This window comes from Saimiri boliviensis, chromosome 21 (genome assembly GCF_048565385.1).
Source record: "Saimiri boliviensis isolate mSaiBol1 chromosome 21, mSaiBol1.pri, whole genome shotgun sequence".
NCBI classification, from domain to species: Eukaryota; Metazoa; Chordata; class Mammalia; order Primates; family Cebidae; genus Saimiri; species Saimiri boliviensis.
This window is the reverse complement of record NC_133469.1, coordinates 31,862,357-31,877,744: the sequence shown is the minus strand read 5'-3', so window position 1 is coordinate 31,877,744 and position 15,388 is coordinate 31,862,357. Positions and strand designations below refer to the sequence as shown.

At 46.4% G+C, this 15,388-nt stretch overlaps 1 protein-coding gene and 1 pseudogene across 2 annotated transcripts in view; one reads left to right on the top strand and one right to left on the bottom strand.

Annotated features, from left to right (window-relative positions):
* The window catches only part of THOC5 (THO complex subunit 5), a 39,651-nt gene that overhangs the window by 250 nt on the left and 24,013 nt on the right, over positions 1-15,388 (top strand). For both annotated transcript variants that reach the window (XM_039462405.2, XM_039462404.2), the window contains exons 2-6: positions 2,230-2,361; positions 4,844-4,987; positions 6,197-6,310; positions 7,378-7,475; positions 11,476-11,622. In XM_039462405.2, the coding sequence (XP_039318339.1) occupies positions 2,266-2,361; positions 4,844-4,987; positions 6,197-6,310; positions 7,378-7,475; positions 11,476-11,622 (599 nt within the window). In that variant the 5' untranslated portion in view covers positions 2,230-2,265. The remainder of the gene's footprint in view (positions 1-2,229; positions 2,362-4,843; positions 4,988-6,196; positions 6,311-7,377; positions 7,476-11,475; positions 11,623-15,388) is intronic.
* Positions 13,700-13,821, bottom strand: LOC120361077 (U4 spliceosomal RNA; annotated as a pseudogene).

Below are 15,388 nucleotides of genomic sequence, written 5' to 3'. Positions count from 1 at the left end.
AGCATCTCCAGGCCTCAAGTTCGAGCCTCTTTTTGTTGTTGGTGGTGATAATGTAGCCTGATGCGGGTAGTGGTGGTGGTGATGGTAACAAGTCATACATACTGTGCTCTTCTGTGTGCCAGGCATTCTGCTGTCTAGCGAAAGTCAGAATTTCCCACACTTAAGCCTTTCAGGTCCTGTCTGTGTGTGACTTAACACCCGTACTACCTTTTCCGAAAAATTTTTAATCCAGACCAATTTATTTATTTATTTATGTATTTTTGAGAAGGAGTTTTTCTCTCTTGTTGCCCCGGCTGGAGTGCAATGGCGCGATCTCGGCTCACCGCAACCTCCGCCTCCCGGGTTCAAGCGATTCTCCTGCCTCAGCCTCCCGAGTAGCTGGGACTGCAGGCACCTGCCACCACGCCCGGCTAATTTTGTATTTTTAGTAGAGACGGGACTTCACCGTGTTGGTCAGGCTGGTCTTGAACTCCCGACCTCAGGTGATCCGCCTGCTTCGGCTTCCCAAACTGGTGGGATTACAGGAGTGAACCACCGCGCCCGGCCCCTAAGGGTTGTTTGAAACGGGGTCTCTGTTGCCAAGACTAAGTGTAGTGGCGCCATCATAGCTCGCTGCAACCTGGAACTTGTGGGCTCAAGCCATCCTCTCACCACAGCGTCCAGAGTAGCTTGGGACCACCGGTGTGCGCCACCACACTAGGCTAATTTTTAAGTTTTTTGTAAAGATAGGGTCTCACTCTGTTGCCCAGGCTGGTCTTGAACTCCCGGGCTCAAGTGATTCTCTTACCTCTGCCTCTGCTTGCCTTGGTTTCCCAAAGTGTTGGGATTACAGGTGTGAGTTATGTGCTGGGCCCCAGTCACTTTTTGTTGTTGTTGTTGAGACTGAATTTCGCTTTGTCAGCCCGGCTGGAGAGAAGTGTTGTGATCTGGGCTCATTGCAACCTCCTTTTTTTGAGACAGAGTCTAGTTCTGTTGCCCAGGCTTGAGTGCAGTGGCTCCAGTTGCAGTGGCTCACTGCCACCCCTGCCTCCCAGGTTCAGGCAATTCCCAGGTTCAAGCTATTCTCTGCCTAAGCCTCCCAAGTAGCTGGGATTGCAGGCACCTGCCACCATGCCCGTCTAATTTTTGTGTTTTTAATCCAGACAGGGTTTCACCATCTTTTGACCAGGCTAGTCTTGAACTCCTGACCTCATGATCCACCTGCCTCAGCCTCCCAAAGTGCTAGGATTACAGGTGTGAGCCACCATGGCCAGCCTGTTTTGTTTGGTTAGACGTAGTCTTGCTCTTGTTGCCAGGCTGGAGTGCAATGGCGCGATCTCAGGTCACTGCAACCTCTGCATCCTGGGTTCAAAGGATTTTCCTGCTTCAGCCTCCCAAGTACCTGGGATTGCAGGCACCTGCTACCACTCCCAGCTAATTTTGTATTTTTAGTAGAGTTGGGGTTTCTCCTTATTGGTCAGGCTGGTCTCAAATTCCTGACCTCAAGTGATCCACCTGCTTTGGCCTCCCTAAATGCTGGGGATTACAGGTGTGAGCCACCACACCTGGCCTGTTCATAGATGTTAAAGTCAAATTAGGGAACTGAGATATTCTCCTTGAAGCAAGCAGAAGTTTCAAAAAAACTGAAAAGGGATTAACTTTCTCCTTAGGTGTTCAGCATTATTTAAGATGACCTATGTATCATCTGAAGCCACAATCCCAGGTCATCTTCATCACCTTCCCCAGTGGAATGCCTCCTGTGTTAAAGCCCACAACAACCCCTGTGGTAGGGACTGTTATTCTCATTTGATTTGTGAGGAATGAGACCCAGAGAAAAGTGAAGTGACTTGTCCCGGGACTCATAGCCATAAAAGAGTAGAATGGAGATTCTAGTTCAGGGTTCTCTGACTTTTTTTTTTTTTTTTTTTTTTGAGACGGAGTTTTGCTCTTGTTACCCAGGCTGGAGTGCTATGGCATGATCTCGGCTCACCGCAACCTCCGCCTCCTGGGTTCAACCAATTCTCCTGCCTCAGCCTCCCTAGTAGCTGGGACTACAGGTGTGCGCCACCATGCCCAGCTAATTTTTGTATTTTTAGTAGAGACCGGGTTTCACCATGTTGACCAGGATGGTCTCAATCTCTTGACCTCGTAATCCACCTGCCTCAGCCTCCTAAAGTGCTGGGATGACGAGCGTGAGCCACCGCGCCTGGCCACTCCAGAAGAATCTTAAAAACTTTCTCTTTCTAACAGGTCTCTGCTGTTTCCTCTTGACATCAAGGAACAACCATGTCATCAGAATCAAGCAAAAAACGGAAGCCCAAAGTGATCCGAAGCGATGGAGCCCCAGCTGAAGGAAAGCGGAATCGATCTGACACTGAGCAGGTGAGATCAGTCAGGGCTGCCCTGCTGCTGAGAAATTACATCTCGTGGCCAAGCACTTGGCTGTGGGTTTGCAGCAGCTCGGGGTTACATCTACCAGGGGCAACTTTTTGGTGGCTTCCACTTGATCAGGTGACTGGGGTTCCCATTTCTCCACAAAACCTGAGTGTCCACATCTGGTTTAACTGCAGCATCTCCAAAACCAAGCCTGTATTAGACATGGTTAGTATCTGCACAGAAAATGTATTCCAGTATGATATGTGTCTCCAGCTTTCCTGATGGTCAGAAGAAGGCAGTCCATCTGTAGCATGGCACTGGAGCTTCAGATATGTTGAATCCCTGAGTGTGGTGCTGAGACAGTACCAGAACCATGGGCCCACACAACCTTTTGTGGCCTGACAGCTCATGTAGTTGGCAGGTTCTTTTCTTCCTTTTCTTTGTTTCTCTATCCTTGAATCTGTCAACTGCGTTTATGACTTAGCTATTTAAAAAAAAAATTTTTTTTTTTGGCCAGGGTGGTGGCTCACGCCTGTAATCCCAACACGAGGTGGACAGATTGCCTGAGGTCAGGAATTCGAGACCTGGCCAACATGGCACCCTATCTTTACTAAAATTACAAAAAGTTAGCTGGGCGTGGTGGCAGACACCTGTAATCCCAGCTACTTGGGAGGCTCAGGCAGGGAGAATCGCTTGAACCCAGAGTTGGAGGTTGCAGTGAGCTGAGACTGTGCCACTGAACTCCATCTGAGGGACAGAGTGAGACTCTGTCTCAGGGGAGAAAAAAAAAAAAAAAAAAAACATTTCATTTTAAAAGGAAAACAGAGCATAAAAGTTTGGAAAATTTGCAGCCTGATTATGCATTAGAAAAGAAAATCCCAGCTGGCCATGGTGGCTCGTGCCTGTAATCCCAGAACTTGGGAGGCTGAGGCTATTAGATCACCTAAGGTCAGGAGTTCGACACCAGCCTGGCCAACATGGTGAAACCCCATCTGTATTAAAAATACTGAAATTAGTTGGGCCTAGTTTCAGGTGCCTGTAATTCCCAGCTACCTAGGAACCTGAGGCAGGAGAATTGCTTGAACCTTGGAGTGGAAATTGCAGTGAGCTGAGATCACACCACTGCACTCCAGCCTGGGCAACAAGAGTGAGCCTCCACTTCCAAAAAAAAAAAAAAAGAAAAGAAAAAGAAAAACCATTTTTTTTTTGAGAAGTTCAGGTTGGCTGCAGAAATTTGGATCAGTACCAGGGAGCCTAATGTTAATCCCCAAAACCATGGGGAAAATGTCTCCAGGCCATGTTAGAGACCTTCACAGTAGCCCCTCCCATCATAGGCTCGGAGACTCAGGAGGAAAAAGTAGTTTTGTGGGCTGGACTCAGGCTCCCTGTGCTGTGTGCAGCCTAGGGACTTGATGCCCTGTGTCCCAGTCACTATGAGGCACGGCTGAAAAGGGCCAATGTAGAGCTTGGGTTGTGGCTTCAGAGGGTGGAAGCCCCAAGCCTTGGCAGCTTCCATGTGCTATTGAACCTGTGGGTGCATAGAAGTCAAGAATTGAGATTGGGGAACCCCCGCCTAGATTTCAGAAGATGTATGGAAATGCCTGAATGTATGGAAAAGTTCACTCCTGCAGCAAACTTTTGCCCTCATGGAGGGCAGTATGGAAGGGAAATGTGGGATTGGAGCCCCCACACAGACTCCCTACTGAGGCACTGCCTAGTGGAGCTGTGAAAAGAGAGCCATTGTCCTCCACACCCCAGAATAGTAGATCCACCAATGGTTTACACCATGTACCTGGAAAAGCCGCAGACACTCAACACCAGCCTGTGAAAGCAGCCAGGAGGGAGACTGTACCCTTCTCATGTTTCTTTTGCTGCTGCCATGTAAGAAGTGCCTTTCTGGAGGTTGCAGTGAGCTGAGATTGCGCCATTGCACTCCAGCTTGGGTGACAGAGTGAGACTCTGTCTCCAAAAAAAGAAAAGGGGCTTTCGCCTCCTGCCATGATTCTGAGGCCTTCCCAGCCATGTGGAACTGTTAAGTCCAATTAAACCTCTTTTTCCAGTTTCAGGTGTGTCTTTGTCAGCGGCACAAAAAATGGACTAATACAGATGAGAAGTTGCACTTAACAACGTGGATGATATGAGCTCATTTTGTTTACAAATAAAATGTTTATTTACCCACAGTCTTCACAGTGGTGGTGTTTCGGGCTGAGAGGTGAAATTATAGGCAATTTTTCCATTTTCTTTTTGATACTCCTCTGTGTATTCTGAGTCTTTGACACCAGGCATGCATTACTCTGCAATCAAAGAGCAAAAGGTTTCTATTTTGAAGAGGAGAAAAATATTTGATTTAAGGACCAAATCTTTTAGAGACCTGAATGGGGCTTCATTGTTACTGTTTTAATCTAACGAGATGTCAGCCAACTGTCCCTGATCTCAACAGGATGACTTTTATCACATGCACACAGAGCCTTTATCCTTGCCTCTACAGGAAGGTAAATACTACAGTGAGGAGGCCGAGGTGGATCTGCGGGACCCTGGCAGAGACTATGAGTTATACAAGTACACCTGCCAGGAGCTACAGAGGCTGATGGCTGAGATCCAAGACCTGAAGAGCAGGGGTGGCAAGGATGTGGTAAGGAATGGGACCAGGTGGCCATGAACCTGGTGGGTCTGCTTAGATGAGGCTCTTCTTGTACCTACCAGAGCCCTTCCTGATCTTGGTCTTCTCTCCTAGCCAGGATCAGGTGGTAGGAGCCTCAGGGCTCCCAAAACCTATTAATTTATTGGAACTTCTCATCACCACTCAGTCACTAATTGCAGTAATGAAAGTACAGGATAATTAGTTTTTTCCCTAATTTGATCATTCATCCAATTAATGTTTATTAAGTGCCAGGCGTTTTGCTAGGTGTTGAGAAATGGTGGTACTTATAAATTTCCTTGATACAAAGATTGATATGTACCAGTAAATTGTAGAGACCAAAAATGAAATTATTAATATTAAATGAATAAATGAGTTTTTAGAGGCAGAGAAATTAATGTGACTAAAAACTCGGTAAGTTTTTTTAAATCTTTTTTTTCCAGGAATCTCACATATTTGCTTATGCCAGCAAGTTTTGTTATGATTATTGCATTCAGTCTGTTGTAGCCAAACTTTATGGCTATAGTTCTGTTATTTTCCATTTAAATTATCCTGTAATGTTATTTATAGGGGTCAAATTTTATGGCAAGATGGTTTTTTTTTTTTCTTTGAGACGGAGTTTCGCCCTTGTTACCCAGGCTGGAGTGCAATGGCACGATCTCGGTTCACCCCAACCTCCGCCTCCTGGGTTCAGGCAATTCTCCTGCCTCAGCCTCCTGAGTAGCTGGGATTACAGGCACTTGCCACCATGCCCAGCTAATTTATTTGTATATTTAGTAGAGACGGGGTTCACCATGTTGACCATGATGGTCTCGATCTCTTGACCTCGTGATCCACCCGCCTCGGCCTCCCAAAGTGCTGGGATTACAGGCTTGAGCCACCGCGCCCGGCCCTGGCAAGATGTTACTATTGCTGGGATCTCTGTGTAGGGTCTGTAGAGACAGATTGTGTGTTGACTGCCCTTACTCCATCTTCAATTCCTGTTACTCTAGTCCAAGGAGTAATTGCTTTTTTTTGCCCAAGATTCTTAAGCATTTTCCTTATACAGTCATCTCTCTGTTTTCCTCCTGACTTTTCTCATGGTTCTGAGCTCATTCTGGTGCCTGTTTTGGCTCCAGATGAGGATGGGTCAGTGGCAGCGGACTGAAGGAAGCTGACCCAGCCCCTGGTGTCAGTGGGCTTTACTCTTTTCTTTACCCACAGGCAATTGAAATCGAAGAACGGAGGATCCAGAGCTGTGTGCATTTCATGACTTTGAAAAAGCTTAACCGATTAGCCCACATCAGGTTGAAGAAAGGAAGAGATCAGACCCATGAGGTAGGAGTTAAAAGGTTGAATTAACCTTCCTTTTCTCTCCTCCCCACCCGCCCCCCGACCTCGCTTTTTTTTTTTTTTTTTTGAGACAGAGTCTCATTCTGTCACCCAGGCTGGAGTGCAGTGGCATGATCTCTGCTCGCCTCCTGGGTTCAAGCGATTCTCCTGCCTCATCCTCCTGAGTAGTTGGGATTAAAGGCGCCTGCCACCACCATGCCTGGCTAATTTTTTTTTTTTGAGACGGAGTTTCACTCTTGTTGCCCAGGCTGGTGTGCAATGGCCAATCTTGGCTTACCACAACCTCTGCCACCTGGGTTCAAGCAATTCTCCTGCCTCAGCCTCCCAAGTAGCTGGGATTACAGGCATGTGCCAACCACATCCAGCTAATTTTGTATTTTTTTGGTAGAGACAGAGTTTCTCCATGTTGGTCAGGCTGGTCTCAAACTCCCCACTTCAGGTGATCCACCTGCCTCAGCATCTCAAAGTGCTGGAATTAGAGGTGTGAACCACCATACCCGGCCAGTTTTTTTTTTTTTTTTTTTGAGACGGAGTTTCGCTCTTGTTACCCAGGCTGGAGTGCAATGGCGCGATCTCAGCTCACCGCAACCTCCGCCTCCTGGGTTCAGGCAATTCTCCTGCCTCAGCCTCCTGAGTAGCTGGGATTACAGGCATGCGCCACCATGCCCAGCTAATTTTTTTTTTGTATTTTTGGTAGAGACGGGGTTTCACCATGTTGACCAGGATGGTCTCGATCTCTTGACCTCGTGATCCACCCACCTCGGCCTCCCAAAGTGCTGGGATTACAGGCTTGAGCCACCGCGCCCAGCCCAGTTTTTGTATTTTTAAGTAGAGACAGGGTTTCACCATGTTGGCCAGGCTGGTCTCAAACTCCTGAGCTCAGGTGATCTGCCCACCTTGGCTTCCCAAAGTGCTGGGATTACAGGGGTGAGCCACCACACCTGGCCCCGTCCCATTCTTTATCCCCTTTACACCTTCTCTTAGTTTGCTGACCCACTCCTCTGCCCCATCCTGACTTGCCCTGCTCACCTGTGATCTTATTTTCCTTTCAGGCTAAGCAGAAAGTAGATGCCTATCACCTGCAGCTCCAGAACCTGTTGTATGAGGTGATGCACCTACAGAAGGAGATCACCAAATGTTTGGAGTTTAAGTGAGTTTGGGAGGACAGGGCTTTGGTACATGTGGTCTCTTGGTAACTGCTTTTTCCCATATAGCTCACTGTAAGTCTATCTCTCTTTTTTTTTTTTTTTTTAGACAGAGTCTTTACTCTGTCACACAGTCTGGAGTGCAGTGGCACAGTCTCAGCTCACTGCAACCACTGCCTCCCAGGTTCAAGTGATACTCCTGCCACAGCCTCCCGAGTAGCTGGGATTACAGGCGCCTGCCACCACGCCCGGCTAATTTTTGTGTTTTTAGTAGCAATGGGGTTTCGCCGTGTTAGCCAGGCTGGTCTCAAACTTCTGACCTCAGGTGATCCTCCTGCCTTAGCCTCCCAAAGAGCTGGGATTATAGGCATGAGCCACCGTGCCCAGCCTAAGTCTGTCTTTAAAAATAAATCTGATGAACTTGGAAAACTGTAGGACCTGGGAAAAGGGCAAATTCAAGGGTGAATGTGGGAGAATTGCAAGCAGTGGTTTCAGGCTGCATAAAGAACTTCAGAAGCCTCTCTGATCCTTTTGAGTTTTGAGCTCGCCACTTGATAAGAAGCAGGTCCCTCTCCCTATCAGGAGTCTTTACCAGTTTGATTCCTGGACACATTGTATGGGAGCAGCTCACTTCCAATCACATCCTTTTGACCTTTTGGCCCAGTTTTCCTTTCTGAGGTCCCAGCAATTCATTTCTGCAAATGGCAAATGGATTTTATTCTTTGGACCCCGAATTTCTTGCTGCTTAGCTGCCTTTGGGTGAAGAAACTACAGTTTGTCGGTATCCTTCAAAACCAAACTGAGAGATGAGGAGGAGGAAGGCGTAAACGGGAAGAGAAGGGACAGTGTTCTCATGTGATCAGACCTGTTTATGCAAACTGAAAGCAGCTTTTATCTGTAACAAACTTGACATGTGTAGGGGGCCCATTAGACATTGGGTCCAGAATATTTTTAATAATCATGATGCTGATTTTTTTTAAACAGGGTCTTGGCTGGGTGCAGTGGCTCACGCCTGTAATCCTAGTACTTTGGGAGGCCGAGGTGGGTGGATCACCTGAGGTCAGGAGTTCAAGACCAGCCTGGCCATCATGGTGAAACCCCATCTTTAAATAAAAATTAAAAAAACAAAAACAAAAAGCAGGGTCTCACTCCTGTTACCCAGGCTGGTGCAGTGGCACAATCCTGGCTCACTACAGCCTTGCCTTCCTGGGCTCAGATGATCCTCCCACTTCAGCCTTCTGAGTAGCTGGACAACTGGTATTCACTACCACCCACACCTGGCTAATTTTTTTTTTTTTTTTTTTTTTTTTTTGAGATGCAGTCTCACTCTGTCGCCCAAGCTGGAGTGTAGTGGGGTGGTCTCGGCTCACTGCAACCTCCGCCTCCCACATGCAAGTGATTTTCCTTTATAAATTACTCAGTCTCAGGTATTTCTTTACTTCTTTTTTTTTCCTTTTTTTTTTGAGAGTGAGTCTCGCTCTTATCAACCAGGCTGGAGTACAGTGGCGCAATCTGAGCTCACCGCAACCTCCTCCTCCCAGGTTCAAGCGAATTCTCCTGCCTCAGCCTCCTGAGTAGCTGGGATTACAGGTGCCCACCACCACGCCTGGCTAATTTTTGAATTTTTAGTAGAGACAGGTTTCACCATCTTGGCCAAGCTCGTCTTGAACTCCTGACTTTGTGATCTACCCACCTTGGCCTCCCAAAATACTAGGATTATAGGTGTGAGCTACTGTGCCTGGCCTCTGGCTAATTTTTTGTATTTCTAGTAGTGATGGGGTTTTGCCATGTTGGGCCAGTCTCAAACTCCTGGGTGCAAATAATCCACCTGCCTCAGCCTCCCAAAGTGCTGAGATTACAGGTGTGAGTGAGCCACCACCCCTGGCCTGATGCTGATTTTTTTTTTTTTTTCTTTCGGAAGACAGTCTGATTGGCTCTGCCCAGGCTGGAGTGCGGTGGGGTGATCTTGGCTCATTGCAACCTCCACCTCTCAGGTTCAAACAATTCTCCTACCTCTTCCTGAGTAGCTGAAATTACAGGCGTGAACCACCATGTCTGGCTAATTTTTGTATTTTTAGTAAAGACAGGGTTTTACCATGTTGGCCAGGCTGGTATCAAACTCCTGACCTCAGATGATCCACTTGCCTTGTTGGCCTCCCAAAGTGCTGGGACTACAGGCATGAGCTACTGTGCCCAGCCCTAATGCTGATTTTTGAGAGGCATCTTTTTTATCTGCTCCACAAAATCTTCACATAATAATAAATAAAAACAAGCAAAATCTGCATCAGGTCTATACTTGAGTTAATAATATCTACCATTGTCAATTCCTGGTTTTTAGAGTGTACATTGTGGTTAGATAAGACATTATCATTTGGGGAACTTGGGTGAAGGTTACATGGAGGAAATAAATTCTCAGTATTTTTGAAATTTCTTGGAGTCTTAAACTATTTCAAAATTAAAAAGATATCAAAAACAAAAGAATGTGATGCACTGATCTGTAATCATTGCACAAGTAGAAACTGACAAACCCAAAATAGAGTGGAACTTGCGCCTGTGGGGAGGCAGGCAGCCACATGGAAGGAGCATAGACCTTGGAGTTAAACAGCCCGGGTTCAAATCCCAGCTTGGCCACTCACTAGCTATGGACCATGGGCAAGCTGCTTACTGATAGAAGCCTCCATCTCAGTGGAAAATGGAGATTAAAACTCCCCACCTCTTAGAGTTGTTGTGAGGCTTAAATGAGGTAAGGATGACATATAGTGGGTGCTTGTTAATAAATGATAGCTGCTGCTATTATTACCATCATCTGACCATGACCTAGCACTCAACTATGTTAATGCAGCAAAGAGCGTTGGATTTTTTTTTTTCTTTTTCTTTTTTTTTTTTTGAGACAGTCTCACCCTATTGCCCAAGCTGGTTGCAGTCTTGGCTTACTGCAACCTCTGCCTCCTGGGTTCAAATGATTCTCCTGCCTCCACCTCCCAACTAGCTGGAATTACAGGCATGCACTACCATGCCTGGCTAATTTTGTTTTGTTTTGTTTTGTTTTGTTTTGTTTTGAGACAGAGTTTTGCTCTTGTTACACAGGCTGGAGTGCAGTGGCGCGATCTCGGCTCACCGCAACCTCTGCCTCCTGGGTTCAGACAATTCTCCTGCCTCAGCCTCCTGAGTAGCTGGGATTACAGGCACGTGCCACCATGCGCAGCTAATTTTTATTTTTAGTAGAGACAGGGTTTCACCATGTTGACCAGGATGGTCTCGATCTCTTGACCTCGTGATCCACCCGCCTTGGCCTCCCAAAGTGCTGGGATTACAGGGTTGAGCCACCGCGCCCGGCCCGACCGGCTAATTTTTATATTTTTAGTAGAGATGGGGTTTCACCATGTTGGTCAGGCTGGGCTTGAACTCCTGACCTCAGGTGATCCAGCCGCCTTGGCCTCCCCAAGAGCTGGGATTATAGGCATGAGCCACCATGCCCGGCAGTCTTTCTTTCCATGTATGCATATAAAGCACTATGCATGCAACAATTTAAGCCTCTAGATCTTTTTCCATCCATTTCCCCCATGCTGAGTCTTCCCCATTCTGCTTATGTTTTGAACTTAAATGCAGACCTTTATATTTATTCCTGCTAAAAGACATGTCTTGATTTCAAGCTGACAGGCTAGAGCCAGACTGTAATGTTTTTCTTTGACTTTTTAGCTGTTAGCTTTCCTGCTTAGCTTGGAGACATTTGTAAATTTGATAAGAATCCCTTCTGGGTCTTTAGCTAATTTATGGGTAAAAAGGTTGAACAACATGGATAAGGATCCTATGGCATGTCACCAGCTACCTTTCTTCACACTGAAACATCTACTAGTGAGCATTTGTGGAGAAGTCTGGATTCCAAGATCCTAAGTAGTTGTAGACCAGGGCTAAGCAACATATGTGGGGGGAAATTTTGGGCCTGCTTAAACTATAGTTTGGTTTCCTGAGAACAGTAGCTTGATGTCGTGTTTTTGTCTATAGGTCAAAGCATGAAGAAATTGATCTGGTCAGTTTAGAGGAGTTTTATAAGGAGGCTCCACCAGATATCAGCAAGGCTGAAGTCACCATGGGAGACCCTCACCAGCAAACACTGGCACGCCTGGACTGGGAGCTGGAGCAGCGTAAAAGGTGGCATTTTCTCCTTCCCGACCTTTTAACCACAAAATGTCAGTGCTTTGTTGTGAGCCAGGATAAGGCAGCAAAGCACAGTGGAATTCTCAGGATAGTCTCAAACCAAATCTCATTTTATGATTAATTCACACTGGATGGTTAAAACTTCACCAATCTCATCGTCAGTGAGTTGGGGTTGTAATTACAATTACTTAAGGCTTTTTAATTTTTTTTTTCAAGATGCAGTTTCACCATGATGGCCAGGCTGGTCTTGAACTCCTGATCTCAGGTGATCCACCCACCTCGGCCTCCCAAAGTGCTGGAATTACAGGCGTGAGCCACTGCGCCTGACCAAGGCCTTTTTTTTTTTTTTTTTTTTGGAGATAGAGTCTCGCTCTGTTCCCAGGCTGGAGGGCAGTGGCATGATCTCAGCTTACTGCAGCCTCCACCTCTTGGGTTTAAGTGATTTTCCTGCCTCAGCCTCCTAAGTAGCTGGGACTACAGGCACATGCCACCACACCTGGCTAATTTTTGTGTTTTTAATAGAGATGGAGGTTTCACCATGTTGGCCAGTATGGTCTTGATCTCCTGACCTCGTGATCCACCCGACTCGGCCTCCCAAAGTGCTGGGATTACAGGTGTGAGCCACCATACCTGGCTGACTTTTTTTTTTTTTTTTTTGAGACAAGAGTCTCACTCTGTCACCCTGGCTGGAGTGCAGTGGCGTGATCTCAGTTTGCTTCAACCTCTGCCTCCCAGGTTCAAGTGATTGTCAGTCCCCAACCTCCCGAGTAGCTGTGTGGTAGGTGTGTACCACCACGCCCAGCTAATTTTTGTCTTTTTTGTAGAAACAGGTTTGGCTACACGTTGGCTAGGGTGATCTCAAACTCCTGACCTCAAGTGATCTGCCCACTTTAGCCTCCTAAAATGCTGGGTGTCAAGTATGAGCTACTGTGCCTGGCCCTTTTTTTTTTTTTTTTTTTAAGAGATGGCATTTCACTCTGTTGCTCAGGTTGGAGTGCTGTAGCATGATCACGACTCACTGTAGCCTTGACCTCTTGGGCTCAAGCAATGCTCCTGCCTCACCCTCCCAAGTAGCCAGGAATATAAGTGCCTACCATCGTGCCTGGCTAATATTTTTATTTTTGTAGAGCTAGGTTCTCGCTCTGTTACCCAGGCTGGTCTTGAACTCCTTGCTTCAAGTGATTTTCCCACCTTGGCCTCCCCAAGTGCTGGGATTATAGGTATGAGTTACCATGCCTGGTCTCCCTTTGAAATTTTAATGCCTAAGACCTTATCTTTTGTACCATAAATCTAATTTTGTATTTTGCCTATTCCCTTACCTGTAAGTGTATACCTGTGGCAAAAGCTTTGTAAACATTATTTCAGGAGGTTGTGTAACAGTCTAGTGTATATTCTAGTTTATAGAAAAATTTATAAAATTATTTCTTTATTGGACTTTTAGGTTTTTTCCATTTTTTGCTGTCATAAATAATGCTTCAAGTCACACTTTAGGTATAAACTTTTCTATACTAATAAAGAGTTTTATTTATTTATTTGAGATGGAGTTTTACTCTTATGGCCCAGGCTGGAATTCAATGGCGTGATCTCGGCTTACTGCAACCTCTGCCTCCTGGGTTCCAGTGATTCTCCTGCCTCAGCTTCCTGAGTAGCTGGGGCTATAGGCATGTGCCACCACACCCAGCTAATTTTTGTATTTTTAGTAGAGATGGGGTTTCACCATGTTGGCCAGGATGATCTCTGTCTCTTGACCTCGTGATCCACCTGCTTCGGCCTCTCAAAGTGCTGGAATTACAGGCATGAGCCACTGCACCCGGCCAATTTTTTTTTTTTTTGAGACGGAGTTTCTCTCTTGTTACCCAGGCTGGAGTGCAATGGCGCGATCTCGGCTCACCGCAACCTCCACCTCCTGGGTTCAGGCAATTCTCCTGCCTCAGCCTCCTGAGTAGCTGGGATTACAGGTGCGCACCACCATGCCCAGCTGATTTTTTTTATTTTTAGTAGAGACAGGGTTTCACCATGTTGACCAGGATGGTCTCGATCTCTTGAGCTCATGATCCACCCGCCTCGGCCTCCCAAAGTGCTGGGATTACAGGCTTGAGCCACCGCGCCCGGCCAATTTTTGTATTTTTCAATTAGCAATAATCGCGCCTCGGATAAACCTCATCAGCTACGATACTGCCACTGCGCAAAGCTAATTTTTTTTTGTATTTTTAATAGAGATGGGGATTCCACCATGTTGGCCAGACTAGTCTCAAACTCTGGATCTCAGGTGATTCACCCTCCTTGCCTCCCAAAGTGCTGGGATTATAGGTGTGAGCCACCACGCCCGGCTAGTACTAAGTCATTCTAAAAATATAGTGGTTTTTTTTTCATAATGAACTTTTCATGGTTGCATTCTTTCCATTCATGGTAACTTTTTCCCCTTTCAAATTTGTACAGGAATAGTAGGGCTTTTGATTGGCATATCTGTTCTGTGGTTTTTGTTTTTTTTTTTTTTTTTTTTTTTTGAGACAGAGTTTCACTCTTGTTACCCAGGCTGGAGTGCAATGGCACGATCTCGGCTCACCGCAACCTCTGCCTCCTGGGTTCAGGCAATTCTCCTGCCTCAGCCTCCTGAGTAGCTGCGATTACAGGCATGCACCACCATGCCCAGCTAATTTTTTGTATTTTTAGTAAAGACGGGGTTTCACCATGTTGACCAGGATGGTCTCGATCTCTTGACCTCGTGATCCACCCGCCTTGGCCTCCCAAAGTGCTGGGATTACAGGCTTGAGCCACCGCACCCGGCTGTTCTGTTTTTTGATGGTAAAGTAGATGCCTTTTTTTTTTTATGGAATGCATTCTCTGCGTTTGGTTCATATTATGAATTTAATAACCACTGAGTCTGTTTTTTGTTGTTGTTGTTTTTGTTTTTGAGATGGGAGTCTCACTCTGTCACCCAGGCTGGAGGGCAGTGACGCTATCTCAACTTACCACAACCTCCACCTCCTGGGTTCAAATGATTCTCCTGCCTCAGTCTCCTGAGTAACTGGGATTATAGACGTGTGCTGCTGTACCTGGCTAATTTTTGTATTATTTTTAGGAGAGATGGGATTTCACCATGTTGGCCAGGCTCATCTTGAACTCTTGACCTCAAGTGATCTGCCTGCCTGGGCCTCCCAAAGTGTTGGGATTACAGGTGTGAGCCACCAGGCCTGGCCGACTCTGGTTCTTATGAAATTTGTGTCAGTGCCTTAGCAGATGGGGTCGGCCTATCACTCTGCTGTCTAGTCCACTGATTGTGCTAGGCACAGACTCAGCTGTGAGTGCTGCATTTTTGTGACACTGGCCCAGAATCTATTCCCACCCTGTTCCAACCAGGCCAGTCCATGGGCCTCATTTGGCTTATCTAGCTGCTAAGTCTAACGTCTCAAGCAAGAAATGGAGCAGAAGATGGCATGGGTATTCCCTAGTGATTATAGAGAAGACAGAGCCTCTGGAGAGTGAAAGACATTGATTCAAAGCCCAACGCAGTGTTTGTTCTTAGCTGGATACCCTTGGGCCAGTTACTTCTTGCCTGAGCCTTGGTTTCCTTCTTTGGGGATAAGAAAAGTTCCCATCTTCCAGGATTTTTATAAGGATTAAATGTAATTATGCTTGTAAAGAGCTCACAAAATTACCTGGCACACATTGAGTGCTGGATAAACATTGGCAGTTAATCATGGCTGCCACCATTAGGTGCAGTCTCACAGTGAATAGGCATGTTGAGGTATCCCTGGGG